This window comes from Apiospora marii (assembly GCF_038362585.1).
Source record: "Apiospora marii strain CBS 49790 chromosome Unknown utg000003l_segment0_segment0, whole genome shotgun sequence".
NCBI classification, from domain to species: Eukaryota; Fungi; Ascomycota; class Sordariomycetes; order Amphisphaeriales; family Apiosporaceae; genus Apiospora; species Apiospora marii.
This window is the reverse complement of record NW_027117374.1, coordinates 4,447,237-4,475,142: the sequence shown is the minus strand read 5'-3', so window position 1 is coordinate 4,475,142 and position 27,906 is coordinate 4,447,237. Positions and strand designations below refer to the sequence as shown.

General features: G+C 53.6%; 10 protein-coding genes across 10 annotated transcripts; 6 read left to right on the top strand and 4 right to left on the bottom strand.

Moving 5' to 3' along the window:
- Positions 1–1,090: 1,090 nt before the first annotated feature.
- Positions 1,091–2,042, top strand: PG985_004953 (uncharacterized protein; the record flags this gene model as incomplete). The annotated part of the gene is made up of 4 exons (XM_066824722.1): positions 1,091–1,505; positions 1,561–1,654; positions 1,717–1,786; positions 2,007–2,042. 4 exons carry the CDS (start codon positions 1,091–1,093, stop codon positions 2,040–2,042), a joined length of 615 nt encoding a protein of 204 aa, XP_066687882.1.
- A 926-nt stretch (positions 2,043–2,968) lies between these two features.
- PG985_004952 (uncharacterized protein) lies at positions 2,969–3,610 on the top strand (the record flags this gene model as incomplete). The annotated part of the gene is made up of 1 exon (XM_066824721.1): positions 2,969–3,610. One exon carries the CDS (start codon positions 2,969–2,971, stop codon positions 3,608–3,610), a length of 642 nt encoding a protein of 213 aa, XP_066687881.1.
- A 338-nt stretch (positions 3,611–3,948) lies between these two features.
- On the bottom strand, positions 3,949–5,506 carry PG985_004951 (uncharacterized protein; the record flags this gene model as incomplete). Its single annotated transcript, XM_066824720.1, has 3 exons — positions 3,949–5,254; positions 5,319–5,398; positions 5,456–5,506. 3 exons carry the CDS (start codon positions 5,504–5,506, stop codon positions 3,949–3,951), a joined length of 1,437 nt encoding a protein of 478 aa, XP_066687880.1.
- Positions 5,507–6,774: 1,268 nt separating this feature from the next.
- On the top strand, positions 6,775–8,683 carry PG985_004950 (uncharacterized protein; the record flags this gene model as incomplete). Its single annotated transcript, XM_066824719.1, has 4 exons — positions 6,775–6,858; positions 6,942–7,945; positions 8,008–8,141; positions 8,199–8,683. 4 exons carry the CDS (start codon positions 6,775–6,777, stop codon positions 8,681–8,683), a joined length of 1,707 nt encoding a protein of 568 aa, XP_066687879.1.
- A 763-nt stretch (positions 8,684–9,446) lies between these two features.
- On the bottom strand, positions 9,447–12,334 carry PG985_004949 (Spindle pole body component; the record flags this gene model as incomplete). Its single annotated transcript, XM_066824718.1, has 3 exons — positions 9,447–9,857; positions 9,918–11,872; positions 11,935–12,334. 3 exons carry the CDS (start codon positions 12,332–12,334, stop codon positions 9,447–9,449), a joined length of 2,766 nt encoding a protein of 921 aa, XP_066687878.1.
- Positions 12,335–12,946: 612 nt separating this feature from the next.
- Positions 12,947–13,943, top strand: PG985_004948 (putative 20S proteasome subunit (alpha5); the record flags this gene model as incomplete). The annotated part of the gene is made up of 4 exons (XM_066824717.1): positions 12,947–12,971; positions 13,068–13,080; positions 13,168–13,693; positions 13,770–13,943. 4 exons carry the CDS (start codon positions 12,947–12,949, stop codon positions 13,941–13,943), a joined length of 738 nt encoding a protein of 245 aa, XP_066687877.1.
- A 457-nt stretch (positions 13,944–14,400) lies between these two features.
- Positions 14,401–17,706, bottom strand: PG985_004947 (uncharacterized protein; the record flags this gene model as incomplete). The annotated part of the gene is made up of 7 exons (XM_066824716.1): positions 14,401–14,775; positions 14,880–15,075; positions 15,204–15,527; positions 15,589–15,651; positions 15,708–16,395; positions 16,445–17,478; positions 17,516–17,706. 7 exons carry the CDS (start codon positions 17,704–17,706, stop codon positions 14,401–14,403), a joined length of 2,871 nt encoding a protein of 956 aa, XP_066687876.1.
- A 3,144-nt stretch (positions 17,707–20,850) lies between these two features.
- On the top strand, positions 20,851–22,904 carry PG985_004946 (NAD+ synthase (glutamine-hydrolyzing); the record flags this gene model as incomplete). The annotated part of the gene is made up of 10 exons (XM_066824715.1): positions 20,851–20,885; positions 20,938–20,980; positions 21,034–21,390; positions 21,638–21,793; positions 21,845–21,867; positions 22,293–22,518; positions 22,577–22,610; positions 22,673–22,683; positions 22,741–22,801; positions 22,852–22,904. 10 exons carry the CDS (start codon positions 20,851–20,853, stop codon positions 22,902–22,904), a joined length of 999 nt encoding a protein of 332 aa, XP_066687875.1.
- A 741-nt stretch (positions 22,905–23,645) lies between these two features.
- On the top strand, positions 23,646–25,235 carry PG985_004945 (uncharacterized protein; the record flags this gene model as incomplete). The annotated part of the gene is made up of 1 exon (XM_066824714.1): positions 23,646–25,235. The coding sequence occupies one exon, from the start codon at positions 23,646–23,648 to the stop codon at positions 25,233–25,235; it is 1,590 nt and encodes a 529-aa protein (XP_066687874.1).
- A 453-nt stretch (positions 25,236–25,688) lies between these two features.
- On the bottom strand, positions 25,689–27,090 carry PG985_004944 (uncharacterized protein; the record flags this gene model as incomplete). Its single annotated transcript, XM_066824713.1, has 2 exons — positions 25,689–26,470; positions 26,535–27,090. 2 exons carry the CDS (start codon positions 27,088–27,090, stop codon positions 25,689–25,691), a joined length of 1,338 nt encoding a protein of 445 aa, XP_066687873.1.
- Positions 27,091–27,906: the final 816 nt, after the last annotated feature.

Below are 27,906 nucleotides of genomic sequence, written 5' to 3'. Positions count from 1 at the left end.
ACAATTATCATTGACGTAAAGGGACGTGCGAGCAGGTGCAGGAGACAAGAGTTTGTTGTCAACCAGCCTCGTAAACGAGAAGGGCATTCATTGGGCACACGCTTATTACATCGGTCGGCCATCCCATCCACACCATCCCCGAAGTCCAACCAAACACCCGGTCTGTAAGTATTTGGAGTTGACTTACTCCATGTTAGTCAACGTCTGAGCTGACCAACCCCTTCAACTCAGAAAAACCTGCCGGCGTTCCAGTATCCCCAATCCAGTGCCTGGAGAAAGAAGAATTTCGACAAGAACTATTGCTGTCGCCAAACTTGTCTACCAGGGGCGGCGGAGCCCTGACCAAGAAGGTTTCAGTCGTTAGATTCAGTGACGAGAATATGGCAGAGTGGGACGAGTAAGTAATCGGGCACCTAGCTCTCAACATCTATGAGGAGAGCTGACTTGATAAAAGGGAGGAAGAAAGCGCCCTTCCCGTCCTCCCCGAGGAGCATTTCGTGCGGATCGTATACAATGGTAGAGAATACCACCAACTATCTCTGTCGAGCAATGCGTATCTCGCCCCTATAGATGAGGTAGGAAACTCGGCTGTTTGGATGGGGCAATGAACTGCTAACGCGAATCCACTGTAGGTCGAAGTGGAACGACTCCAAATGACCCACGACATGTTCTCTCTGGTTTTTGACGATAGGCTTATATTCCCGGAGATAACACCACTAAGAAGAGTCCTTGACTGCGGCACGGGAACTGCCAACTGGGCCGTGGAAGTCGCGCGGAGAGAGCCCCAATGTCAGGTATATTGACCTCCCTTATACTGTCTGCCGTGGCTCAGAGATTCTGGGGATTCTTTGCTATCACTGGAGATACCGGCACTATAGTGGTCGATGGCCACTTCTTGCCCGAAAATGAGGAAGCATCGGGTCCAGAGAGTTTACCTAACCTTGACTTGGCCTCAGGTGTACGGTGTTGATGTTAGCACGGAGATGATGCCAATGTACGGGTACTACCCGGTCAATCTGCATTTGGAACAGGCCGACCTTAATGAAGGGTAAGTTATCCGGGCATTCCGTTGGAAACGTGATCGCTGACCATGAGTAGCCTGGCATACCACGACAACACCTTCGACCTTGTGCACAGCAGATTGCTTGCCGGCGGAATCAATACCGAAAGATGGTCCTCGTATCTTCGCGACCTGCATCGGGTCCTTGTTCCAGGAGGCTGGGTTCAGATGGTGGAGATATACTTCAACGCCCAGTCTGATGGTGGCCACTTGAGTGATAGTCAGTTTCTTACGTTAACTAGAAAAGTCCGTGGAAGAGACACTAACACTTACATACACATAGACCATGCTCTGAGCCATTGGTCCAGACACTATCTGAGCGCAATGGAGCAGGCAGGCAAAGACCCTCGCGCGGGTTTGAAGCTAGAGACCTTCATGAGGGAAGCCGGCTTCACCAGGATAGAGATGAGGGAGATAACCCTGCCAATGTGTGGTTGGTCGCACAGTAAGTATTCATGCATATATTGCTTTTGGGGGCTTGACTTACAAGACTGCAACAGACGAAAGGGACTTTGGCATCGGTGTTTCAAATCAGGAGAACGTTAGCAGGCTACTATCCTCTCTTGCTTTGTATCCGTGTACGGCAATACAAGAGTAAGTCGCATTAATCCGCTCTCGCCTACCTTTCCATCGAACCGGAAAACTGATTCTCGAAGCATGACGATCGAGGATTTCCACCTACTTGTGGGGCAGGCACGACAGGAAGCCGCCTCTCTGGGGTTGAAGGTAAGATTCGAGAACCCAATCCTATAAACGTGCGAGCTGATTTTGCTGACTGGTATGTCGTTGAAGCCGTACTTTAAAGCGTAAGCACTCACCTTTTGACCAGCATTCTCGTCTCACCGAACAGGGTCCGTGGCCATTTGTATTCAGAACTGACACAACCTACCAGATACGTTGCTGCCGGTATGAAACGCTCAGGACCTGCTATGCCCAGCTCGCACAGGCACAGTTCCAGCAAGAGCTCATCCAGCCGCCATAAGAAAGGGCGGCATGGCAAGCGGGCGCCTCATTGATTGTGGCAAGCGCCTTCATTCGCAGTTCATCGAATAGGAAACGTTTTTATGGGAGCAGCTTGGCAGAATGTGGCTCAGCTTGACATCAAATGTCGAGGACGCTTTCCCAAATCCCGGGATCGGTGTATTACAACCTGTAAGATGTTGCATGTAATATTGAGAAGGGGTCCGAGTGAGTAGGTACTGGTGGTAACCCTCTATGTTAACACATCAAGTACCTTAGATAATAATTTTCAATGTTAATGATGAAAGACCACCAGCAAATGTGACTTGGCTTTCATGAAGTCGAGTTAAGGTTTACAAATGGGTATTGGGAAGGCAACCGCCAAATAGAATGATCAGGCGGAAGTCGCTACGTAACGTTGCGGGATGATGGTGGTCACGACTTCCAAAGGGGTGTGGGTTGTCTTGCTCACTACCCGCATGTGACGACGGTACTGGCAGTGGGTCTATCTATTTACTACCTCCGCAAAAAAACATGATATCAGATGCAGAGAGACTGGCGGCAGGGATTCAGATCAGAGAAGCAGACACTCTGGGTATGTACCTGGCTGCTCTACGTAGCATGGACGTTACGACCGGAAAATTACAGAGAGAATACGACGGGAGATTTATCAACCTCGAGTCCTGTACTGTATGCTGTCACCACTAAGCCCTACGCCGTCACCCCCACGCTTGTTTGGCGGGGCTGCTTAAGCGACAGCAGGGGTAGGAAGGCCCGTGTCGGGTCAATTGACAGGAACCACCAAAATTTATCGCAGCAGCTTCAAAGCTCAAAGCTCAAGCACGCCGCAACCACCAAAGCCTCCTCGAAGCGGCTCCTCAAACACCACGCCACATACAAACAAGAACAAACCGACTGCTACCGATCCATCTAAACAACAGCAACAGAATGGCTTTCCCAGCACCCAAACGGCTACCTCTGGGCCTGGTTCGGGCCCGGTTCACCATCAACACCACCTCCACCTTCCCCGCTGCCCGACCACTGCTCAGCATCCCCAACCCGACCCCACTGTGCCGGCGCCAGTACTCCTCGGAGCCGCCGCCGCCGCCGCTGCTGCAGAAGCTCAAGTCGGACCTGAAGACGGCGATGCGGGCCAAGGACGCGCCGCGCCTGGCGGTGCTGCGGTCGGTCCTGGCCGCCACGCTGAACGCCTCCAAGACGGCGAGCCCGATCGCCACGGACGCGCAGCTCGTGGCCCTGCTGCGCAAGACGGCGCGGGCCTCGCGCGACGCCGCCGCCGAGTTCCAGGACGCCGGCCGCGCCGACCTGGTCGACAAGGAGCAGGCCCAGATCGCCATCCTCGAGGAGTACGCCGCCGGCAGCGGCGTGCAGGAGGTCGGCGCCGACGAGCTGCGCACCATCGTCGCGGGCGTCGTCACGGCCATGACGAGCGAGGGGGCCGAGACGGCCGGCGGCAAGGCGCAGATGGGCAACGTCATGAAGAAGCTGTTGGCCCCCGGTGGACCCCTGGAGGGCAAGGATGTGGAGAAGTCCGAGTTGGCAAAGATAGTCAAGGAAGTAGTCGGATAGATGGAAGCGTAGACCTTGTCTGTAGGGTGGGCGCGCCGTACTATATCTGTATATCAAAAGGAGAAATGTACATTAGAATGTGCTTTTCGCTGTGTTCGACCAGCACCCTGGCACTCTCCTCTCCTCTAAATCCTTGGCATTGTTGCGTTCTGTTGTACGTCCAAGTCATAGAAATCATAAGCTTTGATAGACTCATTATAAAAAAGCGAGTTGGAGGCCAACACAGGAAAGACTAGTTTAATGATATTTATGATTGTACATAGCTCTCCCATTCTTCAGTATTGACCCAAGCCCCCAGAACTCCACCACACCCAACGATGCTAACACATATTTGTAGCCTACGACAGCTCAAAGCGCTCAGGCAGGACAATGGGGGCTACCAGAGTCCAGGTGTACATAGCATAACAGATCCAAGCACACACAATCTTGACCCAGCTGGCCCAGTACGTTCGTCCCACAGGGGCAAAGTCCCCAGACTGCACCTGTTCATCGCCCCAGGTCGAAGTGAGCAAAGTCGCAACCCAGCAGGTTGCCAGGAAGAAAATGACGTGGAAGACAGAGTAGTTGTACTGCGTGCTTGCCCGCTCGTCGTCATTCGAGGACTTTGAACTCGACTCTTCATCCTCGTCGTCTGACAGCAGAGCATCGGCAGGCAGACTCCCTTCCTCCACAGCTCGCCGCAATACTTCTCTTCTCATGTCCTGCCGGCCGGGTTGTTGTGTGACGAGGTCATGCTCATCATCGTCAGGCAAGCGGATGCCACCGCGGTTGTTTCCCAGTCCTAGGCTTTGGGTAGCTGCGCGGGTAGTGGTGTAAGCTACAGTGAGCATAGTGACGACTGCGCCGATAACAACCGAACTTGTCCGGGCACCCTGAGCACGAATCAAGGGGTTGCACTGCCTATCATCCGGCTCCATCGAAACGGCAGACATGGTGAGGTACGTGCAGTAGATGGCGACCATGGCAGCTTGTGCCAATCCAGCTTTCGGATTATGCTCCTGGATCGCGGGATGAACCGAGATAAAGGAGACGCCGAGCCACATGATAAGGTTGATGGTAATGGCAGCCTGGTTCATGGAACATCCACTGGACGCAAAGAAGATGTACTGGACGATGGTCATGGCCAAAGATCCCAGGTACATGCCCAGAGTTGACCCGATCAGAACAGTCCTCCATACTTTGGAATCCGTATTCTCGATCTGTTCAAGACAGTATTCGGCCCAAGTGTGGGCCAGATCAACCAGAAGAACCAAACCGAGGATCAAGAACAGCATAGCACCGATGAAGCCGATATAAGTGCCCCAGAAAACGTAGAATTCGTCGGGGATCAGGAACGAGAGGACGACAAAGGCTACCCAGGCGATGACCTTGGGGCCCCAGAAACCATTCTGCAAAGCAGCTCTCGGATTCTTGGTGTTGTTGACGCCGAAGAGAAGACCGGCAAAGATGAGGTGAAAGAGACCGAGGGCGAAGTTGATTCGTTGGACAGCCAGCCGTCCATAGCATTCTCCGTTCGGGCAGTTGATCTTGACGTAATCAAGCATGAGGTTTTGTAGCTTCTCGACGGCCCATGGCGTGAGCATAACCCATGCCACGACCGAGTTTACCAGCAGCATGAGCGCATAGGCAATGCGGGTGGCAACACTATTGAACCGCGGGTTAGCTTCGCTGCGAAACTGCAACGGCAGAACTGAACGGGGTGTCTTACCTGTTGCCACACTTGCCGCATGCGCTGCATACCATCGAGCATGTGGCAGCACCGCAGCAACTGGCAGCGAAGGACACGAGCTATGTGGCGAAGACGGCGTTAGAGAGTGCGATGCGCGGGAACAAAGGAAGCCTTACTGTGCCCATGCTGGGTACGGCCAGCAGTGGAAGGGATAGGAGAGCACCCATCGTGCCTTATTCGGTCGTCTCGTATCCAAATGGGGGTATTTGTTGATGGAAATGGATGTTTGCCAGACGGAGTTGTTATTGTTGGATGGATGGGCGGGTAATCTGAGAGAGGCGCTTGTCGCAAGCCTGAATTAATGCAGCAAGCCCGACCGCGGTCTTGGTCGTCACCTGCACAGGCTGTCAAAGGTGGGGCGCCAGTCACGAGTCGCATGATGATTCACGGTATCTAAGGTTTATGAAAGACTCGTATAAATTTATATGTACGTACGTTTCTTGTTACTGCTGTATTCTACATAACATTATAAGACTCAACTATAATTCCTGGACAATGTTTCGATATCCAAATATACTGATGTACATGTAAACATATCTCCCATTAAGAGCAATGCGAGTTGGACAGTCCGCGTACAAGTGTATTAGTCCTGGCGATCTTTAGTCACATAACGTCAGCAGCGGATTCAGGTACGTACGTGCTATTTTAAAATCGGTTGGCAGCCTGCGTTTCGCTGCTTTGCCCGCCACTCATCAGGGCTGGATTGGGAACCCATTGCTAACAGAAACCAACTGCCAATGCTCTGGGTCACCGCTCCTGGCCGCCGAGACAATTGGCACAATTTGCAATTTCCGCTCTGCGCTTTGCCGTACGTGTCAAAACAAGCCCAAAAACTACATACCATACTCCAAGTTGTAGACTCATTTCTGGACTCATCTGTAGAACTACACGTGTAAGTAGGAGGTAGGTATGGCGATGCACAAAGTCTCTAAATAGGTGTTACAGTGACCCTCAATTCCCAGGCCGGCTCCCGCAATCGAACTAAGACACATCCAGTATCAAGCTGCCGGTACCTGCAAGTTAGGTGCGCTGGGGAGCTGCATGAAACCCGCTGCCCACCCACCCGGCGCACTCCCGATGCCGCGGGATACAAACCAGGGACTGGAACTATGGGGGAGATAACCTCTGATAAGCACGCATACGTAGTGCGCACTTCCTGGTGCTTGGGGGTTCCACGATAGCGAGCCGAACACATCAGCACTTGTTCGTCCGACGCTCTTTTCTGCTATCTGCCCTGTGTAGACCTTTCCCTAGCCTTTTCAATCTGTCGTTCCCCCCTTCCCCAATACACTCCTTTTTACGATACCCTTCTTTTTCTCAATGCCAGATTCTTGATCGCTGGTCTCGTGCAGTACACAGCTCTGGTCCGATTCCCACCGTCGCGCCCACCATCCCCTGAGTTGCATGGACAGCCCGATATCGCACTTCCACCAGCATGACGTTAGATAAGGACCTCCAGCAGGCACGCATCGTGTCTAGCGTGTCTGCGACAATCATATCCCTAGCCTGCGGGACGAATGTGAGTTTCCAAGTCCAGCCAAGCACCTGACTTCAGGAACCAGGATCCAGGTACCAAACGCGACGATTTGTATATGCTCGTAGCTAACCGCACCGACTCGGGAACAGTACGTCTACTCAGCATGGGCGCCTCAATTCGCAGACCGTTTGCTCCTATCGGCGACCGAAAGCAATATAATAGGACTGGCTGGCAACCTGGGCATGTACTCCGCCGGAGTGCCCATCGGAATGCTCATCGATAGCAAAGGACCGCGCCCGGCAGTTGTTCTAGGCTCCATCCTACTCGGCATCGGATACTACCCTCTACATGTGGCCTACAGCGAGGGGCATGGATCGGTGCCTTTGATGTGCTTCTTCTCCTACTTGACCGGCCTCGGAGGCTGCATGGCCTTCAATGCGTCCGTCAAGACTTCGGCGCTGAACTGGCCTCACCACCGAGGCACAGCTACCGCATTCCCGCTCGCCGCCTTTGGCCTGTCCGCCTTCTTCTTCTCCTTGATGGGCTCTTTATTCTTTCCCGGAGACCCGAGCCGCTTCTTGATGCTTCTGGCCTATGGCACCTTTGCCATGACCTTCGTGGGCTTCTTCTTCCTGAGGGTCTATCCTCACACGCCGCATTACCAATCCGTCTCGTCGGGCGAGGAAGGCCTGTCGGACTCGCAAACTCTACGCCGCTCCATGTCCCACGAATCCAAGACCAGGCGCTCTGCTTTCCATCACGGCCAGCCTGCTGAACCTGGTACGTCATCTAATAATACAACAATACATGAAAATGATGCCTCAAACAACGACGACCCGGCTCCGGACCATGAACCCCCAAGCAACCCAGCGGTTGAACTCGAGGCGGAGACCGCCCCCGGCAAAGGGGGTCGAAATGAGGTTGAGGAACTAGACGAGACGTCTTCTCTTATGTCGCGGGCGAGCACGTCGTCGTCGCTACCTGGTGAAGTATTTGTGCAGAGCAGTATTGATTTGGATCGTTCTCATCGTGTAGATATTCGCGGCTGGGCGTTGCTGAAGAATGTGGAGTTCTGGCAACTATGGGTTATCATGGGCATCTTGTCCGGCATTGGTCTCATGACCATCAAGTAAGTTACCGCCAGGGAACAGCAACCACCTTCTCTACCGAACAGGCGCTGACCAGGGACAGCAACATCGGAAACGACGTGACAGCATTGTGGAAACACTACGATGACTCGATAGATGATAAGACGCTTGTGCTACGCCAGCAGATGCATGTTTCTATCCTTTCTATTGGCAGTTTCGCGGGAAGATTGTTGAGTGGTAAGTAAACAACTTTCATGGTTCTACAGCAATGTGCATTGTACTGATATGTTGCAGGTATGGGTTCAGATTTGCTGGTCAAACTGCTCCAGGCGAGCCGCGTATGGTGCCTCGTCATAGCAAGCGGCATCTTTGCGGTGGCACAGATTTGTGCTCTGAAGATTGTCAATCCGCACATGCTTGGCCTTGTTTCGGGCTTCAGCGGCCTGGGATACGGCTTCCTCTTTGGCGTGTTCCCTTCCATCGTAGCCGAGTCCTTCGGGATTCACGGCCTCAGCCAGAACTGGGGCTACATGACGCTGTCACCCGTCGTCAGCAGCAACATTTTCAACCTGTTCTATGGTGCCGTATTCGACGCGCACTCGGTCATGGAGTCCAACGGGACCAGGACGTGCGAGGATGGTATTAATTGTTATTGGACGGCCTATATGGTGACGCTCTGCGCCTGCGCCCTGGGGATCGTGGTGACGTTGTGGGTGATCTGGCACCAGCGACAGGAACGACAAAAGGAGTACGCCAAACTAGCGCGTGGCGAGGACTAAAGTCGTGATTACAGCAGACTCAGCGATTATAGATTCTCGATGTATTGTTTTGATAGATTTAGACGGACACAGCAAGCGGGTTTCAACTTAAATACACTCTTCATAATATTACTGCCAAGTCTGCTTCATGGTTAGTCCTTCCACACGTCAGAGGCCTGCCGGAGAACCTCAGTACTGTCTGTTGTCCGTTTAAGTGACGATGGTCAACCTGAATGCCAGACATGAAGGCGTTTGCGGTGCTTGGCATTTTACCCTTAAGCAGCGTATGCCATGCGTAGTCGTGAGCATCACACTGCCAAACAGCTACATAGTTAGCTGTCGAAAGCAGCAAACGAGAGTACATGTAGTTGGTCCCTATACGTTCCAAGCCTCTGGGGGTGGACATTGAGCTTGGCAAGTCTCCAGGCGCTGCATCTAACCCATATCAGTGCGTAGTTGGGTACGTCATGGGCCGACACAAGAATGATAGGGGAGGGGACAACACCGCCTATAATCCGCAAGTTGTTCTCTGAGGACAATAAGCCACTTCGACCATCACGAACCTTACCCCGGGCCTATAGAGCCATCTATGACGAGTACATCTTGTAGTGGACATGATTCATTCACCAGGGCTGCGAGTAATGTGGAACGAAAGTTCGAATTGAATGTGGTATCTTTGCACTCAAACATCGGACAAAAGCCGCGTATGTTTCTCCATCTCCCAGTGCCTCCCCTCCCCGAATGTCAAGTATCCTTACCCTGCTTGACGATGTCCCAACCTTGCTCAGCCGGCCATGTCCTCATCATGTCGCAAGCCGGAAAACTCCGTGCCCTGGTTCGCCGTGGCCAGTCTGGCGCAAAGGCTGAGCAGCACCACCGTCTCCGTGGCGGCATAGTGGTTCAGGGCATCGAGCAAGATCTGCAGATGCCGGCTAAAGTTGGTCTCGTACTTCTTGAGGATCTCGAAGAGGTTGTTGACCCGGGACTCCTCGTCCAACATGGATTTGTTAGACGCCACGCTGTCGTTGTGCGACTTTTGGGGCTTGAGCGCTTGAAAACGCCTCCACTGCTCGTCGCTCATGTTGGGCGGCTTGATGCTACCCACCAGGTCCGGATCGGCCTTTTCCAACTCCCTTGATAACCAGTTCGAGTATGCAGCAAACAGTGTACAGGTCTGCATCAGCTTGGAGTGGATCTGAAGGCAAGTATAGAGTCAGCACATGAACATTCACGCAGGTAGAGCTTGGTTACATACCCTGATTAACCTGCTGTTGGTAAGCATGCAGCCTTTCAAGCAGGTATCTAAAAAGTCCACGTGATCCTGCATCAGCTCATCGACTGTGCGATCGGGCTTTCCCGTTCCCTCGAGACTGCCGTCCTTCATCTTGAGTCTGGACATCAGAGCTTGCCAGTTCGGTTCGATCACCTCCAGAGTACAGAAATACAACAGCTGCTGTACGAAGACGATCATACGGGCACGCAATGTCCATACCCGCCGCTTCCATATTTCTATCCTGCGGGCCGATGACCTGTGGCACCACACTATGGCATTATTGTGCGTCTGCCATGTATTGCATAGCTGAGATTCAAGATGGCGCAGAGACAAAAGATACCGAAAGAGAGCTTGGTAACGCCATATCGTCTTCCGGCTAATAACCAGAGAGACCGGGAAGGGCACACTGTAGTTGAGTTCCAGAGAAGTGAAGCCATTGGCATTCTTTTCTGCTTCCAGAGAGGCCGCACTAGAAGGTTGCAATACCTCGCCTTGCTCCATGCCTGTAATGTTAACCACACGTTGCAACATCTTGATGAGACTGATTTCGTTCATGTCCACATAAACATCCTCTTTGAAAGAATCCAAAGACACGATCGTCCCGGGCTGCCGCAGGACGATATCGAGAAGCGATTGCAGCTTGACGGTGTTAACAGACTTGACCGGCTTTCGCAACTCGGACGCTCCAAGCTCTAGGAAGTAGGTGAAGTAGTCTGACGGATCGAGGAAGAAGTAGTGCTTTAGTGATCGCAGTCGCGCAGGCAGAGCATGCGTCGTCAGAAGCAGCTTCATCAGGGACTCGTTGGCGTACGCATACGCGTTGTTGACGTTCTCTAGGAACCGGGAATCGTCAAATGTTACCGGGACGTCTTGGGCGACTTTGCTGATATCCACTCCTCCGCACTCTCGGACAACGTTGAGGTACTTGCCCGCGAGAAGCACCTTGTCTCTTACCCCTACAAGCTGCAGAGGGATATCCTGTTCGCGCTGCAACGTATACCGGCGCTCCCAGTAGTCGTCGGTGTAATCCTTATCCAGCTCCTCTCGAGTAATGCTCTTCTGCTCCTTAATCAGGAATTCGCCGTGAGGGTCGTTGATACCACCGTGGTGTAACCACTCGTTCAGCATCGCCATATACGGCCGGCTTGCATCGCGCAGCAAAGACGTCAGCAAAGACCGAGCTGCCGGGTCGCCTGACATAGTCTCGAGCCTCTTGGTAATCATGGCGAGCACCACGCCGCCCTTGCACACTTTCCGCCCAGTCACATTCCCAGGAATGATATCGCCCCCCTTTTTCAGGTTCTCGAGAATCTGGTCGATGTCCTCGGGATCGGACTCTTCTTCACTCTCGTCGTCAAGCATGCCGTTCTTTTTCAGAAACTCGCGTGCCAGGAAGTAAAGCTGGGCCATGATCTGGGACGTAGGAAGGGTGTGTATATTCAAAACGTGCAACGTAAACGAGTCGTTCGTCAGGAACTGAGTCTCTAATTGAGCAACCATGATCAGGTATTCATGCAGGTACTTCCTAATAGCCGCGCATAGCGCGTGGTTCACCGCACCAAACTCTTCGCGACTCTGGACATCAACGAAGTGCCCCAAAGCCGTGTAATGTGTTGCCATCTTCAGCATGGACTGCGTAAGGTCCTCCAAGCTGGGATCTAAACCGGGCGATATTTTATACGTCGGCCCGGTCAGTTGATCTCGCTCCTCGCTTGGATTGTAGTCGTAGGAGAAGCGGATGTATTGTCCTTCATATCCCATGAACACGAATAGCAGATCCTCGATGATGGCGGCTTCCTGCGCCTCCAAAGAGAGCTGGTGTAGAGCTTGCGGTTGCAGGGCCATGGGCATGTCTGACGCCAGTGGAGGTACGGTTATACGGCGCGCCAATGGCGCAGTCGAGGGCTTGGATAACGAGGCGACAGGCTCCCATACTTCTGAACGCGAACATTTATTAGACTACAGGATCGGCAGGAATTGGAGATCTGGATGGACCTACTCGGAGGGGCCTCGAGGGGTATCTCCCTCTTCGACTCGGTTGCGCGATGCCTGGACGGCTCTTTTGTCTTCCATCTCTCAGACGGACCATAGTCTCGGGATCTTCTGTCGGGACTCTTGGCCCGCGACACGAGCTGTTCCCTCGTGGTGATGGTCGTGCGCTCCGTCCTCCGGTCGCTCCTGCTGGTCGGCCGAGGGTTGCCGGAAGCTGACCTTTTGTGGGCAGTGCTGGTGAAGGAACCGCTAGGATGCGGCGAAGGGCCGCTTCGCGATTCACGATGTTCTGCTTTGAAGCTATGCTGCCCGGACGTCATGCGGGGTCTTGACGAAGTCGGGTTCGCATCGTCGTTGTTGTTGCCATTACTGCGCCGGTCCGCATAATTGGAGACTCTGGATGACATGTTGGTGTTTTGGCGACATTGGGATCCAGCGGTTTTGGAATTGCGACCCCAGGGCGTTGTGCCGGAAGCATCAGGCAGGGATTATGTAGAATATATCGGCGGGCGGTTGTTGACTTTCTTCCCGATTGACAAGAGTTGGTTGACTTGGGCAGCCAATTAAGCTGCATTGGGCAAGAAACCGCGTCGCGTTTCGTCAATCAGCTGTGCTAGCTGGAGAGCTTGAGGCGCACTCAGGCACTCAAGTCAGTGCTGTGCTTGATTTTAGGCTGGGCAGATCCGCTATTACTTCGGAAGAGGTACCTGATCTCAATTCGGGCGGCTCTGTTTTTAGCGCCATTGCCCTGTGCCAAGCGCCCATGTACGTATGTACCTAAAAGTACCTGGCACCTGGTCAACTGGGGGGTGGTGTCAACGACGACTGAGCTGGAGCTTCGTCAGTAGAGTAGTAGCCTTGACCTGGGAGCTCCAGTAGTAGCAGCAGCAGCTCCGTCCATTCATCAGCCTTCCCAACGTCAACCACCACCATTTGATCATCGCCCGCGCAGACAAACAAACAACCAGCTTCGCATCTTCACACATAACCCGACGTGCAAACCCCCAGAAACCGCCAAGATGTTTATGGCAAGATCTGAATACGGTACGTTCTGTTCTTTCCACACATCCACATACATACCCAAGCCGGTCACTTGGAGGGGTCACGACAAAAGCTAACCTACCTATCCTCACCAAACAGATCGGGGCATCAAGTACGTAGCCTACCCATTTTCTCACAGATAGCAGCATGCAGCACCCACGGCCATGGCGAATTGCTGACCCCGGACCGCCTCATTTAGCACCTTTTCCCCCGAAGGCCGCCTCTTCCAGGTCGAATACTCGCTCGAGGCAATCAAGCTGGGCAGCACCGCCATCGGCGTCGCGACGTCGGAGGGCGTGGTGCTGGGCGTGGAGAAGCGAGTGACCTCGACGCTGCTGGAGACGTCGTCGGTCGAGAAGATTGTCGAGATCGACCGGCACATCGGGTGCGCCATGTCGGGCCTCCAGGCCGACGCCCGCAGCATGGTCGAGCACGCCCGCGTCGAGTCCCAGAGCCACGCCTTCAACTACAACGAGCCCCTGCGTGTCGAGAGCTGCACCCAGGCCATCTGCGACCTGGCCCTGCGCTTCGGCGAGAGCGCCGACGGAGAGGAGAGCATCATGTCCCGCCCCTTCGGCGTCGCCCTGCTCATCGCCGGCTACGACGAGGACGGCCCCCAGCTCTACCACGCCGAGCCCAGCGGCACCTTCTACCGCTACGACGCCAAGGCCATTGGATCCGGAAGCGAGGGTGCGCAGGCCGAGCTGCAGAACGAATACCACAAGGTAAGCCCCTACTTGATGCGGGACCGGCGGGGTTTCACCGCCTCACGATATACACAATTCTAACATTTTGCCATAGTCTCTCACGATTGTTGACGCCGAGACATTAGTTCTGAAGACGCTGAAGCAGGTGATGGAGGAGAAGCTGGATGCCAAGAACGTGCAACTTGCAAGCGTGACAAAGGAGCGTGGTTTCAGAATATACACGGACGAGGAGATGGCCGAGGTCGTCGCACGGCTTCCTGCTAACTAAAGGGTATCTCGGTCCTTCAGAACTCACGAACCCGCTATGATGCCTTCTGCCTATCAGATGTCGTGCCAGATAGATCGGTGGTCACCAAGAAGATTAAATCTAGAAGAAGATGGGCACCATAGGATGCCAAACCACTGGCACCAGGCGTTGCGGCAATGCAGGAAGATATGCCAGCCTCATCATGATTATGTATCATTAGTGTACTGACCAATGAGCTATCAAAACACCACGTTTCAGCCCAGATAGGGAGGGACAGGTCATGACGCGCCTGTTGCTATTCAAAAGGCGCCGGTCCCCATCATCATTCAACGCTGACTCCCCGTATCGCTTACTTCTAGGGGTTTTTCTATAAGACGGATATCCGTTTTCTTGAAACCAAAGAGCATATATTCCCAGAACTTTCCCCGACCCAAACCCAAGCCAAGCCGCAAGATTGATGAAAACCGTAGTACCTCCCCTACTGCGACGTCCTGTCCTCCGTGTCGACGAGATCAAGCTTCTCCAGGTCTTCCTGGACGCCTAGCAGGCCGAGGGCGTAGAACGCCCGCTCGCTCTTGGCCAGAACCAGCTTATTGCCCTCGTCGGCGCTGACCTCCTGTATCCGGTTTTGGATGCTGCGGGGCTGGCCCCAGATAGAGGGCGCGCCGACGCTGGGGTCCGACCGGTCGAGGTTGTCGGGCGGGGAGTACGGGGGACCCTGGCCCAGCTGGGCCGTCTTGGTCCAGGCCGACTCGGACCCGGTCGCGATCTGGCGCGCCGACTGCCACCCCGTCAGCCGCGCCACTTCGTGCATGCGGCGGACGATCCAGTGCCGCTGATCTTGGTCTTGTAGCTAGATAAGGGCCCAAAATCGTCAGCATCGCTCATTTTTTCACTTTTCGGCGCGAAGTGAACGGTTTCCTCACAGACCCGAGAAAATAAAAGGGGGTTGCTCACCTGTACAGCAGCCACAAATAACGGGAATGAGGTCTCAATAAAAGCAGCTCCTACCAGGGTGCTGACGGCTGGCTTATTTTCAGTGTCTTCATCAAGGCCAGCAACAATCCTGCCAATTTCTGTTGCGTAGCCCATTGTTTGATGCGCGCTCATGCCTGCTGCCATCATAGCAACGGGCGGCATCTCAGGATGGGCCCTATACAATGATATCAGCCCCATATAGTAGTTGACCCAGATACCCGCAATACCGTAAGTCCTGTACTGTGCAGCAGGGCCGAAAGGGGTTGGAAAGGGGGCGCTAGGTCCGGGTCCATCTGCACAAACTCTGCGCCGAAACGCTCTCGGATGACCTCGAAGGCATGCTTGATAGATGCCCATTCACCGTACGCTGCACTGGTCAACTCATCAAGGTCGGCATCCTCGAGCGTGTCTGAAGCTGGTGAGGGCTGCTCTCTCGGTGGGCTAAACCCCATGGGCATCGGCACACGGCCGGAAGCGGGCATCATGCCGGGAAAGGTCCCCGGCGGCGCTCCGCTGCCACCAAAAGTGCCCCTCAGACTGAACATTTTGCGCTTCCGCGGTAGATCCCTAGAAGTGAAAGCTGCTAGACGCCCAAGGAGTAGCATCAAGTGATCAATTGTACCATAGCTTGATATCCAAAGTCAGCTACGGGTCCCTAATAATTTACGATGAGGGAAAAGTGACTTACACTGCATCTATACGGCCTATCGGCGCTCGTGGGGGGCATTGGAGCCAGTGGTCGTAGTCCATGCTGCAAACAAGATTAGTATGATCCGGGTATGCAGTGAAGTCGTTTTTTACAATAACTTTGTACCACCCAAGATGTGCTGGTAAACATCCATTTTACAGTACCACCAATATAGATCACTCAGTTTCTCAAACTCTTCCACATCTTTCTCGGTCACATTATTACGGTAAGCAGATTTGTGAGATGGTGGCGTTTCGGAGCCCATGCCTAGCTCATCAATGGTCGTGTGCTTGCCAGTGATCTCGGTGAGCAGTTGGGCATCGAGTTGATCCCAGTTCGAATAGGAAGAGTTGACCTCCTCTTGCGGTGGGTTGAATAGGTCATCATAGTCTCCAAATGTGGCTGTTGGCTCGCCATAACCCATACTTGTCGAACTCTGCCGTTGGCTGTTTTGAGCTTTCGCTCGTTGTCGACTCCTCCGCTTCATTATCATCACGGACCTCGTCATGTGTCGAAAAGGAATATCCTTAATGATCCACCGAGCACCGAGAAGATGTTTGCTCCATTTCTCGTGGTCAGAGTTCCATACCTCGTAATAGGCTAAAAGTAGTGTCGCTGCGAGGTTTGAGGGTTGGTTTCGTCTTCCTGGACGCCCAATGTTACGTGCTACGCGCCTGAGAGAGAGATGATAATGCTTTAGGGACGCCGTTTGCGGGACTTGTTGGAGTTTTGCAATCTGGAGGCTGCCTAAAGCAAGCATGGCTTGGAGAAGGGCAGGATGACTGAAAGCCATGAGAGGAAATTTGTCTGCATATAAGTCAGTATAAGTGTATTTCATAGGTTCTGGTCAGCTTACAAGCCCAAATGTGCTGGCGTGTTTGCACGTTTTGTCCCGGTATATTCGCCAACGAGAGATCAATCGAATGGCGCTCATAAATCGAAATACTCGGTCCAGTTACGTTGACGAAATGCCAAAATACTGCGGCAACATTGGGATCGTTGAGAGGAGAAGTCGACGGATCTGGCTCGTAGGATACGAGGACACCAGCATCAGCATAGCCAGAGAATGTTCTGGGTTTTGTCCCAAACATGTCGAACCGGTTACTAGCCCTCTTTGCTGCTATCAGTCCCAACTGCTTCAGCTTTCTGGCCGAATCGTGTCTGCTTATAGGACCTTCTTCGTCCGAGTCTCCCATCAAAGCATCGTCATCGGGTACAAGAGGAACCTGGCTGCCAATGACTGGAATCTCGGCATCATGTGACGCCTCGCACTCCAGCTTCACCGGAATGCCGCCATGCAAAGGAACGCCGGCACATTGTGGCACGGTTGGTGAAGCACTGGACTGGGAAAGAGATCCATACTCGGTAGGTGATATTGGAGAGAAGTCTAGGTGCGGCGCAGCCTGGGGCAGTTGTTGGTCCGGGAGTGCCCCTTGGCCCCATGGGTGCTGAGGAAATGCATGATCGGATTCTGGTGAAAGGTACGGGTACTGGGCTGCAGCTGCAGAAGGTTGCTGGAGACCACACAAGTTTGGATCATAACCTAGAGGCGGCGACTGTAGGGGCATGTGGTTTAGCTGCGGATTGTAGACATGATCGAAGGGGGTCAGGACCCCAGGATGGTATCCCAAGTGCGGCGGCTTCGGGGCGATGATTTGGAGTGATTGCGCATTGGACTTCTGGGCCGCCGAAAGTTGCTGCTCGCGCACGAGTGCCTGGGGTGAAGGCTGGGGGTAAACCAGAGGGCCAAACGGGGAGAATGCCCCAAGGGGGTCTTTGAATATAACCCGCTGATTATAGCCTTCGCACTGCCTCTTGGATTTGATGCAGTTATTGCAAGTTGGCCTTCCCTCGTCACATTTGATTCGACGCTTGCGGCATGCTAGTGTGCTCGGTTAGAATATGCGCGGGCGGTCTAGCGGTTTACTGAGAAGATGGCGTAGCAATAAACATCAACCGCGGTTTGAACATACTGAGACAGCCCGTCTTCGTTCTTTTCCTCACTGCCGTCTTCTTCGGCCCCGAGTCTTCATCGCCGCGTTCCCGGCTGGGAGACGGGTCGCGGGAGCGAGACTGCGGCGCCGTACTGGCCTGGGACTCTAGTGCCGCAGATTCCATGTTTGGGAGAAGGGGAGTGATCAGGTTTGCTTGAGTCAACAAAATGATGAATTTCTAGCTGTATTGCCGCCTAGCTGCCGATGTCACAAGCCAGCCATATGGCCTACTGGGACCACTGGCCCCGGTGTGGGCTGTGACGTTTTGCGGATGGGAAAACCTGGGCGGAAAGTGAAGACCGTCCACCGCCCTTAGCAGTCGGCTCGGCCCTCGATTGCAACGACGCAACCCGGTGCACGGTACCTTGAGATTCGACAAGCACAATGGCAATATTTGCTCGGCGCGTGACCGAGACAGGGCGACAAGACGGTGTGAGGCAAGACAAGAAGGCCCAATAATTTCCGCCGTCGTACGTGCGAGTGCTCAGGTTACTGAGCGGTTGGGAGGCAACAGCAGCAAGAACATGAGAATTACCTGGAGCAGGCCCAGAGCCCCCGAGGGAGAAACGGATGGCCACACACTGCTTGTATATACCTAGGATAGGTAGCTAAAGTGGAGGACTGAAACAGAATCCGTGTAACCAAGCAGCAACACTCAGGATATGCTTGTTGGCGGGCACGGAGGGGTGCCTCTTAGACATTGGGATACTTGGATGCAAGGGTATGGGCGTCGGTGTAGGTAGTCTCTCGGCCAGAATAGGCAGGGCATGCAGTGGAAGAGGGTTTATTTTTTTTTTCTTGGTGAAGACTGGAGGTTTGTCGTCGCACGTACGGCCGAATCTACGTTGGTAGATTCGATTGGTGGCTGGCAGTAGCTGAATGAACCGGCCTGCTACTTGGACATGCTGTATGCTGTATGCCGTCAAACTATGTACGGCAAGTAATACAGCGCTTGAGGTCAAGTAGTCTAGGTAGAGATAGTGGGTCGGGTCTAGAGCAGGTATTCCCTTTAGTGAGCGTGGTGATTGCCCACGCCAGGACGACAGTTCCGCCCCCCCCCCTCCTCCCATCCATATAGTCTGTCGGCATCTATGCCCATGTGTCAGCTAGGTTGTGCCTGACTAGGTATTCTCATCAAATACTACCCTAGGTGCATGCGAATCTCTGAGATTGGGATATTCTTCTAGGCCCAGGCGCGGCACGCATTCCGCCGCCACAAGAACTCCTCAGACCGGTGGTTGATTCTGTCCTCCTTGCCTCGTTGCCAGACCGGCCCAACAAGGTTGGGTTGTAGCGAAGCACAGCGATGCAAACATGAAGCCGATGTTTTATATATGTACATGATCTGCCTGGATGCGTGTACACTGCAATGCATGTGTAGTAGACTTGGTCGTCAATACGGGCGAAGGTGTACTTGGCTCTGTACAGCTGTGTGTGACGATCGCTGCTGAGTCTGCAACTACTACTGGCTGACATGGGCCATGGAAGCCCCGAACCCCGGCTTCGCACGCACTCAACCCTGGCAAGCCATAGCCCAGTCATGCGGCCTAGATGCCCCGGCGATGGCGTGCATATCAGCATACCTCCTTAGTCAGAGGGATATGTCGACGACGGCCAATAGATCCAGTCCATGGAGCTGAGCATGGCACAACTTATTCTGGATCCCTGACGCTTATACTAAGGTGGCTATGGCCACATTTTGGGGGGCCCGAATCCGTTGACAGCATAGGGTGCGCCAGACCAACACAACATTCACTGCAGACTGGTCATTTAAGCTTTCTGTCACAGCCAGAAGAGTTCTCAGTCGAGAGCGTGCCGCCACCACGAGTCTGTCCGATGATTGTGATCAAGAAGACTGCCCACGATTACGAAACCCACGTCACCGTAGGTAGGACATTGTCAAAAGCGCGAGTCGCCGAGACTTTGGCCCGACCCTCAACGACCAAAAGCCGTTGCGCCAACTATAGCATCTCTGTACCACTTCAAAGGCACTTGAATCATTTCGTAGCATGTGCTAGCCTGCGGTGTTGCTCCTTGGAATGCTGGCTCGCAAGATGGGCCATGGATCTATACCTACCTGGGTATGCTTTCAAGGTACTTGGCATCCCCACGCTCGCCAGCACCAGCGTGGGAGAGGCCCATGGGCGGTACGAAATCTCCAGAAAAGTTTGCCATGGTGACACAAGTGGTGAACCGTCTCCAAAATGGTAGGAGGAAGCATCCGAGGTTCACGCACAAGGTTATCTAGGCAAATAGACCAGCATGTATGCAGATTGCCACACCACCCACCCAAGGCTTGGTGACATGGGGTGTTGTCGGGAGCAGAACGAGAACGAGCATTAGGCGTTGCGAATGGTTACTGTTTGCCCCTGGTCTGCCACTGGCGGGTATGGCTCAACCATCCATCATTGGCCGGTTTCTCTCCTTTACGCCCGCGGACTGCTCAGACCCGAAGATACATGTAGATCGTATCCTGGAAACGATCTCGGGGTGATAAAAGTGCAGAGGGCGCATCTTCGTAACCAATGCTGCTATCAGCGGCGAGATCTACCTAGCGCGTCAGCGGTTGCTTGCTGGACGCCCGGGGCTTCCGCTGGGCGTTTGTTCTGGAAGCTTCAACACCCTGCCCTGAGACTGGCCAGTGTGCATCGGGAAAGATCCCTTTGAAGCTGCTGTGATTGTGGGAAAGGTAATTGAATGTATTACGTGGTCATCCAGCCCGCCCTTTGTAGTAGGATGCCAACGGCGATACCAGTAGAGATGAACTTGGACAGATTCACGGTTGGCTGAAGTAGACTAGGAAGCGATGTCAAGATTCAGACCGAGTATGATGAGAGCAGCCGTTGTGTCGAGTTCTGGTACTCAGGAATGGCCATGACAGGCGAAAGTGACAAATCTTTGCTGTAATGAGGATGGGAGATGCCGGAGGGAGGCAGGCATATAGTGTTTGTTGACTCCCAGGCCTGTTTGCTAAACGCATTGACAGTTTTATTGTCTCCTGGAAGAAGTGTTGGTGGACTTCAGGAATTGAAGCAAAGGGCCTACCACAGCTTTTGTGTAGGCCTTTCGGACTAGTATCTGCACGGGGTTTCGCACCTCAACCCCACAGAGCCATTTATACCACGTACTTTCTCCAATGACTCCAGTGGCCTCTATAAGGGATAATCTAACAGCAATTGCCCTTTGAAGGTTAACAGGCTTGCTGGTTAACAGCCTTGCTTACGCTGAACCTCTATTTTCCCCAGTGGCAAACTCAGGCGTGTCAATCATGTCATTCCTCACGGTAGCCGCAGCCACTGACAAGTGTGCCCCTCGATTTTCAAGGCAACCAAGATAGGATTCTTGAATGTATCAGGTTCGCAAAGGACAAAGGCCCAACAGTAAGGACTGGGCCAGAAGTAGGTATAGATTGTTGGCCATCTTCCGGTAAAATTTAACAACCAGGCTGCAGCTCGAAATTCCTGGCTATGGGGCCCTAGACCGTCATATTGGCAACTTCGATGTTCCCATAGAAATAATGAGTGACTGGAAGCTAATTGTCGAAACAAAAGGGGCTACTTTCGCTCACTTTTGGGAGGTGCTTGCCGATACCATCAGCGATGAGGTTTGCAAAGACATGCTCATCGAATTGGGGATGGGCTGTCGGCATCGCAATATTCGTTACAATTGTCGCGTTCTTTGCACCTACAAGCGAGTACTGTTCACTCGCCCCAAGATGTCACTGGCAAACGATGGTCCATACCGTGAAGCTAGGCATTTCACTGCCTGGGCCAATCCCCTGCAGATGGAAACATACTATCTGGAAGAGGTAGTCGAGAAAGCCACCGGGCAACACACAGTTCCTATAGGTGATGCCATCCTTTCTACGAAAGACACGCCCATAGGATGCGAGTCATGCGAAGAAATGTTCACGCCTCAGAACCCATCGACGACCCTCTGCTTGAATGGGTGCGAGATAATTTTGAATATACGTTGCTATGTTTTCCCCCTTTATTGGATATTGGCTGTCCGGTCCCCAACGTGACACGAATTCATGCTGCTGACATAGTGGACAGTCATCAGCCTCGCACGCTGAGCTTCGCAAACTTGGAAGACGGTTTGATCTCATTGCAAATTCAACGAGAAAAACAGGAGGATTTTATCTGTACTGCAACTTCTCCGGAGTAGATGGAGATGCCCGAGTTCTGTTCGACGGTTCTAGCATGGTTCTGGTAGGCTCTTTACCGGGGATCTTGAAATCTCATTCGGCTAATTTGTCTCAGTTGAATGGAAACACCCTCGAACAGTGAGCCCAATTCTCCTTTGAGTCAGTTGAAGTTATAATAGCCACCATAGACCTCAAAGAGATTAGGAGTTACCGAAGTAGTATCCCGAGAAATGTTCGCGCAAAGGCTCGCGGAGAATATCGGGGCGCGCCACCTCTCAGTCCCTATCGACCAGGCAGTTCAAGCCAGCATGGCTATAATCAACGAGGCACTACGATTTACCCCAAAGTACACGGTCGAGGGAGGCACGCACTCTGAGAACCTCGCACTGCAAACATCCAAGCACGGTCGCGGATGACAACGCAATACATGTTAGTTCAGCTTGTCACCACGGCTTCCCAATCCCCCAGGGCTGGCTCTCCTTTCCTGGTTTTCACCAGTGGTAACGTGGATGAGAACTTGCGGGGATATTACACAAAATACGATGCGTCTTCCGGAGACCTAGCCCCCCTGGGCTCGATCTCAAAGAACGACGCGAGACTCTTCCTGAGATGGGCGATGAAAACCTGGGACCTGCCGATCTTGGAGGAACTCCTTACCGCAACCCAAGCGCGGAGCTACTCCCGTTGTCTACCGGCGTCCAAGATGACGAGTCTGAGAGCGAAATGGGCATTACGTACCGAACTGTCTACTTTTGGGCTCTTGCGAAAAGTAGAGAAACTTGGTCCTTGGTCCTGCTATCTTCACTTGCTCGGTCTCTGGAAACATCGCGATTTGACACCTCATCAGATCGCGGAGAAGGTCATGCGCTTCTTCAGAAATGGTGAGTTTAAACGTTGATTATACGATGATAATCTAGCAACAATGCTAACTTCTTAATTCTAGTACGTCACATAGTATCTATTAGATCGTGGGAACTATCTTCAAGGTGAAATGTTAACTTATCCTCCCAGTACGCAATCAATCGCCACATGGCTACAATCATCACGCCGTCGGTTCACACGTCGGCATACGGTACGCTTTCTTTCCGGTACAGCTGAGCAGCCACTAACACTGTTCTATAGACCCTGACGATAATCGACATGATCTCAGACCATTCCTGTACAATGTGAACTGACCCTTTCAGTTCAACAAGATCAGAGCCTATGCTGAGCACCTATAGAGTATGATGAGCAAGTGAAGAAAGAGATTGCGGCAAAGAGGGGAGTCGGCAAACTTGCTGATGTGTAGTGCAGTGGTAAGGGGGAGGGGTAACACTATGTTGATAGCAGTAGATTAGATTACATAAGATGATGCCCTCTAGACAAAGAATTAAAGAAAAGAAAAAGAAATAGCAAACTGAGCATATAAGAAAAATCCAAAATTTAACATCAAATATGTCGGTAGGTCTGGCTATGGATTTGCTGATTTGGGGGTTGATGGAGAGGAATAGAGGTTTGCTATCACTTGTATTAGTGATCAATGAACCACTAACCCCCCCAGAATCGACCTGCCCCACCTAATTGACTGATTGGTCAACAGGCTGGCTGGGCTGTGGCCTGCAGCGAACTAACTCTCCGGCGCAATCCCTGTCTGCTGCATCCATTATGGATCGCCCTAGGAGGTACCTGCCGACCAAAAAGTAAATCCTAAAATTTTCGAACCCAGCAGATTGATATCCGCAGTCATTGAACTTCATCACCATTGGACTGGCCTTTTCTGAGTCTATGCAATTGCCAAAGGGAGCAACTCATTGGTAATCTCATACAGACTTCTATTTTCATTTTGCCCCGTTTCTTTTCGTGCCTCAGCCAAGTTATCCCCAACCTCTGGGATTCTAGTAGGTCACCGGAGGAAAACCGCCGATATAAAACCTAAGATGTTTGCCGTTCCAGGCTGGTCGGTGTCCGCCGCCAAACTCAAGGCAGAGTCCATAGCTCCTCCTGCCAATAAGGGACCTGCGGCCAACAAGGAATCAAATGAGAAGCCGGAAGCAGCCAAGGACAACAAGACTGACAAAAAGAGAAAGAGGCCCTCGTCTGGCCCGGGTGGCCCAGGAGGCAATGTCACCGCGGCCAATCTTGCAGATCTCTATGAGCAGGTGATCGAGGGCAAGCCGAAGAAGAAGAAGGCCAAGGTCCCTGCCACCGGTTTTGGTTCGGCCCCGAAGGGCAAGCAAGAGCCCACCGCTTCCGGAACTGAGAAGGATAAGGGGACCGAGGCAGCTGTAGTGAGGGATGCAGAGAACGGTGAGACTCCCGCGGAAGCACCTTCATCGAAACTCAGTAGGAAGGAGAAGAAGAAGGCCAAGAAGGCCGCAAAGCCCCAGCAGGATGCAGAAACCGCCGCGGGCGACGGAAAGCCCGACGCGCAAGCCAAGGAAGCCCCGACGAAATCACCTAAGCAGAAGCAGGTGGCTGCCCCGGCGCAAGCCGCCCCTAAGCTCACGCCTCTGCAAGCGTCTATGCGAGAGAAGCTAATCTCGGCGCGGTTCCGCCATCTTAACGAGACACTCTACACGAAGCCGTCTGAGGAGGCGTTCCATCTGTTCGAAGAGTCACCCGAGATGTTCCAGGAGTACCACGAGGGCTTCCGGAGACAAGTCAACGTCTGGCCTGAAAACCCCGTCGACGGCTACGTCGCCGACATCATCCGCAGAGGCCAACCCACCCGGGGCAAGGCGAGGGCCGGGCACCAGCTACTGCGCACTAACGGCACCTGCACCATTGCCGACCTGGGTTGCGGCGACGGAAAGCTCGCGGAAAACCTGCAAGCCGAGAAGAAGAAGCTGCGCGTCGAGGTGTTGAGCTACGACCTGCAGAGTCCGAGCCCCCATGTGACGCGCGCCGACATTGCGAACCTGCCGCTCCACAACGGCAGCGTCAACGTGGCCATCTTCTGCCTGGCGCTCATGGGCACCAATTGGCTCGACTTCATCGACGAGGCCTACCGCGTGCTGCACTGGAAGGGCGAGCTCTGGATCGCCGAGATCAAGAGCCGCTTCGCGCCGCCCGCCAAGGGCAAAAAGGGCGCCCCCGTTACCCACAGCGTCGGCAACCGCCAGAAGACGGCGCTGCCGCCCAAGGGCAAGCTCAGCAAGGAGGCCAAGGCCGAGGCGCAAGCTGAGCTGGAGATGGCCCGCAACGCCGAGCTTGCCGTCGAGGTCGACGGCATGGACGACCGGCGACAGGAGACGGACGTCTCGGCCTTCGTCGCCGCGCTGCAGAAGCGCGGCTTCGTCCTGCAGGGCGAGGGCAGCGACGCCGTCGACCTGAGCAACAAGATGTTTGTCAAGATGCATTTCATCAAGGGCGCGCAGCCAACGGTCGGTAAGAACGTCGTCGCGGAGCAGGGCGGCCGGGCCGCGCCCAACAAGAGGACCGGAGCAAGGCCGGCCGCAAAGAAGGAAGAAGACGACCAGGTGGACGAAAACAAGATTCTCAAGCCCTGCGTGTACAAACTTAGATAGGTCTGACTGATGGGTTACTATCTCCTTTCTGTTTTCATATCTACCAACCCCTTTCTGTCCTCGAGTACCCCCTAGCGTCGGCAGAAAGTCACATAGGTCTACACATACCAACAGCCTTCTGGGGCAATAAAACAAAAACCAAAACCTCTAATCACACAAAGTCTTCCTCGAGAAATTCCCATCAAAATGAACGTGTGGACACGTGTTGCTTGCTTGTACGCTCTGCTCTCTTCGCCCCCGATTGCATTTTCTATGACACCCGTAACTGAACCAAATGGGCTCCTCTGGTACACAGCCCAATATACGACGCGCAAATGCATGTTATTAACCTGTTTGTTCCCGAATTCTCAACGCTATGCGATGTCCGTCCGTCCCCACCGAGTTCCTGTGCCAAACTCCACCGAGCGGAAACACTTAGGCTTGCCAACGTAATCTTATGCAAAAAGAAAGGGTTTACATGTTCTGGAACAGCAGGCCGGCGGCGTACTCGACGTTTCCATCAGTGGCCTCGAGAGCATTAATGGCGGCCTGTCTGTCTACGCCAAGCGCCTGCAGCTTCTCGATTTTCTCCTCGGGGAACTGCTGGGGTTGGCGCTGGGGATTGGGCACTGGCACGGCCGAGCCTGGAGCTTGCGAGCTGGGTGTGGGTATTGATCCGGAGGCCGGATGACCGGAAGGAGGTGTAGGCGCAGCTGCGGTTGCTGCCGGTGTGCTCGAAGACGCAGTGGGAGCCGCTGCACCAGCGCCTGGCGCGGATGGGGCAGTGACTGCGCCAGAACGAGCGCCTATCGTAGTGCCCCCCGGGCCTTGGACTGTGGGTTCCTCATTCAAAGCGGCTTCCGTCTCCCGGGGAATGTCCGACTCGCCCAAAAATTCGACCTCCTCGCCCTGGATGATCAGCTTGTTGCGCGACAAGTCGATGGTCGCCTGGTGACCCTTGAGAATATCCAGACCCAGCAAGAGATCAACCGACTTGCCCTCCATGACGGTAAATGCGGCGGGGAGATACCGAGAGCCAAGTTGCAGCATCGTGTAATGCACCCGACCAATAATGTTAGCTGTGCCTACACCACGAGCAATACCGGCAAAACGGCGATCGACAAGATGCATAATATTGCAGGCTTCGGCACATGAAGGGGACATGATTGTTGCCTGGGCGCCGGAGTCGACTAGAGCCTTGACCTTGGTGCCGTTGACTTTGACATCGATATAGAGCAGGTGTACACGACCGAAAGCTGTCCAAGAATTAGCAAGTGAGGTCCTGTTGCGAAGTAAGGGGAAGAGGAGCGGGCGATTCACATTCGGGATTGTACTCCATGGCATTTTGTAGGTTCTCCATCACGTTCTGCTGCCGGATCATCTCCTCAATGCGAGCTTGCGCATCCGGGTTGAACTCATCCCTGTTCAGCTGCTCGATTTCACGCATTCTCTGGCGTCTCTCGTCCTCCTGACTGTCATTGCCTTGTCGCATGAGCTGGGCGAATCGTTGAGGGTCGTTCAGAGCGTCGGCAATCTGGGGGTTTCGTCGCCGGAGCTCAGCAGTGAGGCGAGGGTCGCCCAAAAATTGCAGGCGGACCAGCTCTGGGTCCTGCTGTGCGGCGGCGCCGGAGCCCTGTTGCTGCTGTCGTTGCTGCTGTTGCTGTTGCGGCTGCTGCTGGGGCGGAGGAGGTTGAGCGACACCGGTATTACCCCGCATGTCACGAACGTGTAGCGCAAGCATGTCGCCGTCCGAGATCTGTAGCTCCTGAAGGGTCTTGGAGGCGTCTGTTATCAGCTGGCCGTTGTGGTAGATGTGTTGCGACGGCGCCGGAATGCCCTCGGCCTCGATGGAGCTGCGCAATGCGCCGAGGGTCATGTCGGGGAAGACATCGAGAGTCAACAAGCGCAACTCGGCGTCTTCGACTTCGGGGTTGTTGACGTTTAACGTGATACGCCTGTCGAGAAAAAGAAAGTCGTTAGCAGGCAGAGCCTAAGGGAGGTGCTTCGGCAGGTAGCGCTTACATTTTGGCGGTGACAAGAATGTGTCAGGGCGGTTTTGTGTGAATCAAATCCAAAGCTGGGCTTGTGACGTCGGAAGCAGGATGGATGATGAAGTACGAAACAGAAACAAGCGGCAGACCAAGCTCGGATTTGCAAACTCTTAGTGCCACCCAAGGTTCCGGTTCCCTGGCGATTCGGCTGACAAAAGAAGATGCTTATCTTCCCTAGGAAATAGAATGTTGTAGAAGGCCAATGCCAGGCTGGAGGTGGTTAAGCTTCTGGGAGAGGATTACTGCATCCCAAGGGCAGAAGGCAGACAGGCAGACGCAGCGCGGGACGTAAGTACGGTAGGTTGGTATGGATGGGCCAAACTGGAGTCACTCCAGTAGATAGAGCAGGGAACGAACGACGTAAGAATAGCAGGGACCTTGGGGACCTCTGGACCTCTGGACTTCTGGACCTGGCCTGGCCTGAACTGCACCTCTCGCGTACCTCAGCACGACAGAGCTCCCAGCTTATCTGGCCCCGTTCCGAGCCTTAAAAAGTGGAGAGCAAATGGGTTGAATAGCAAGCAGTACTAGTAGCTGGTACATTGCGACAGCTGATGGATGCGATGGAGTCAGGTAACTCTAGCCAAGAGTCGAGAGCTATAGAAACTCCATGGTCACTGTTGAATGATCCATCAATGGAT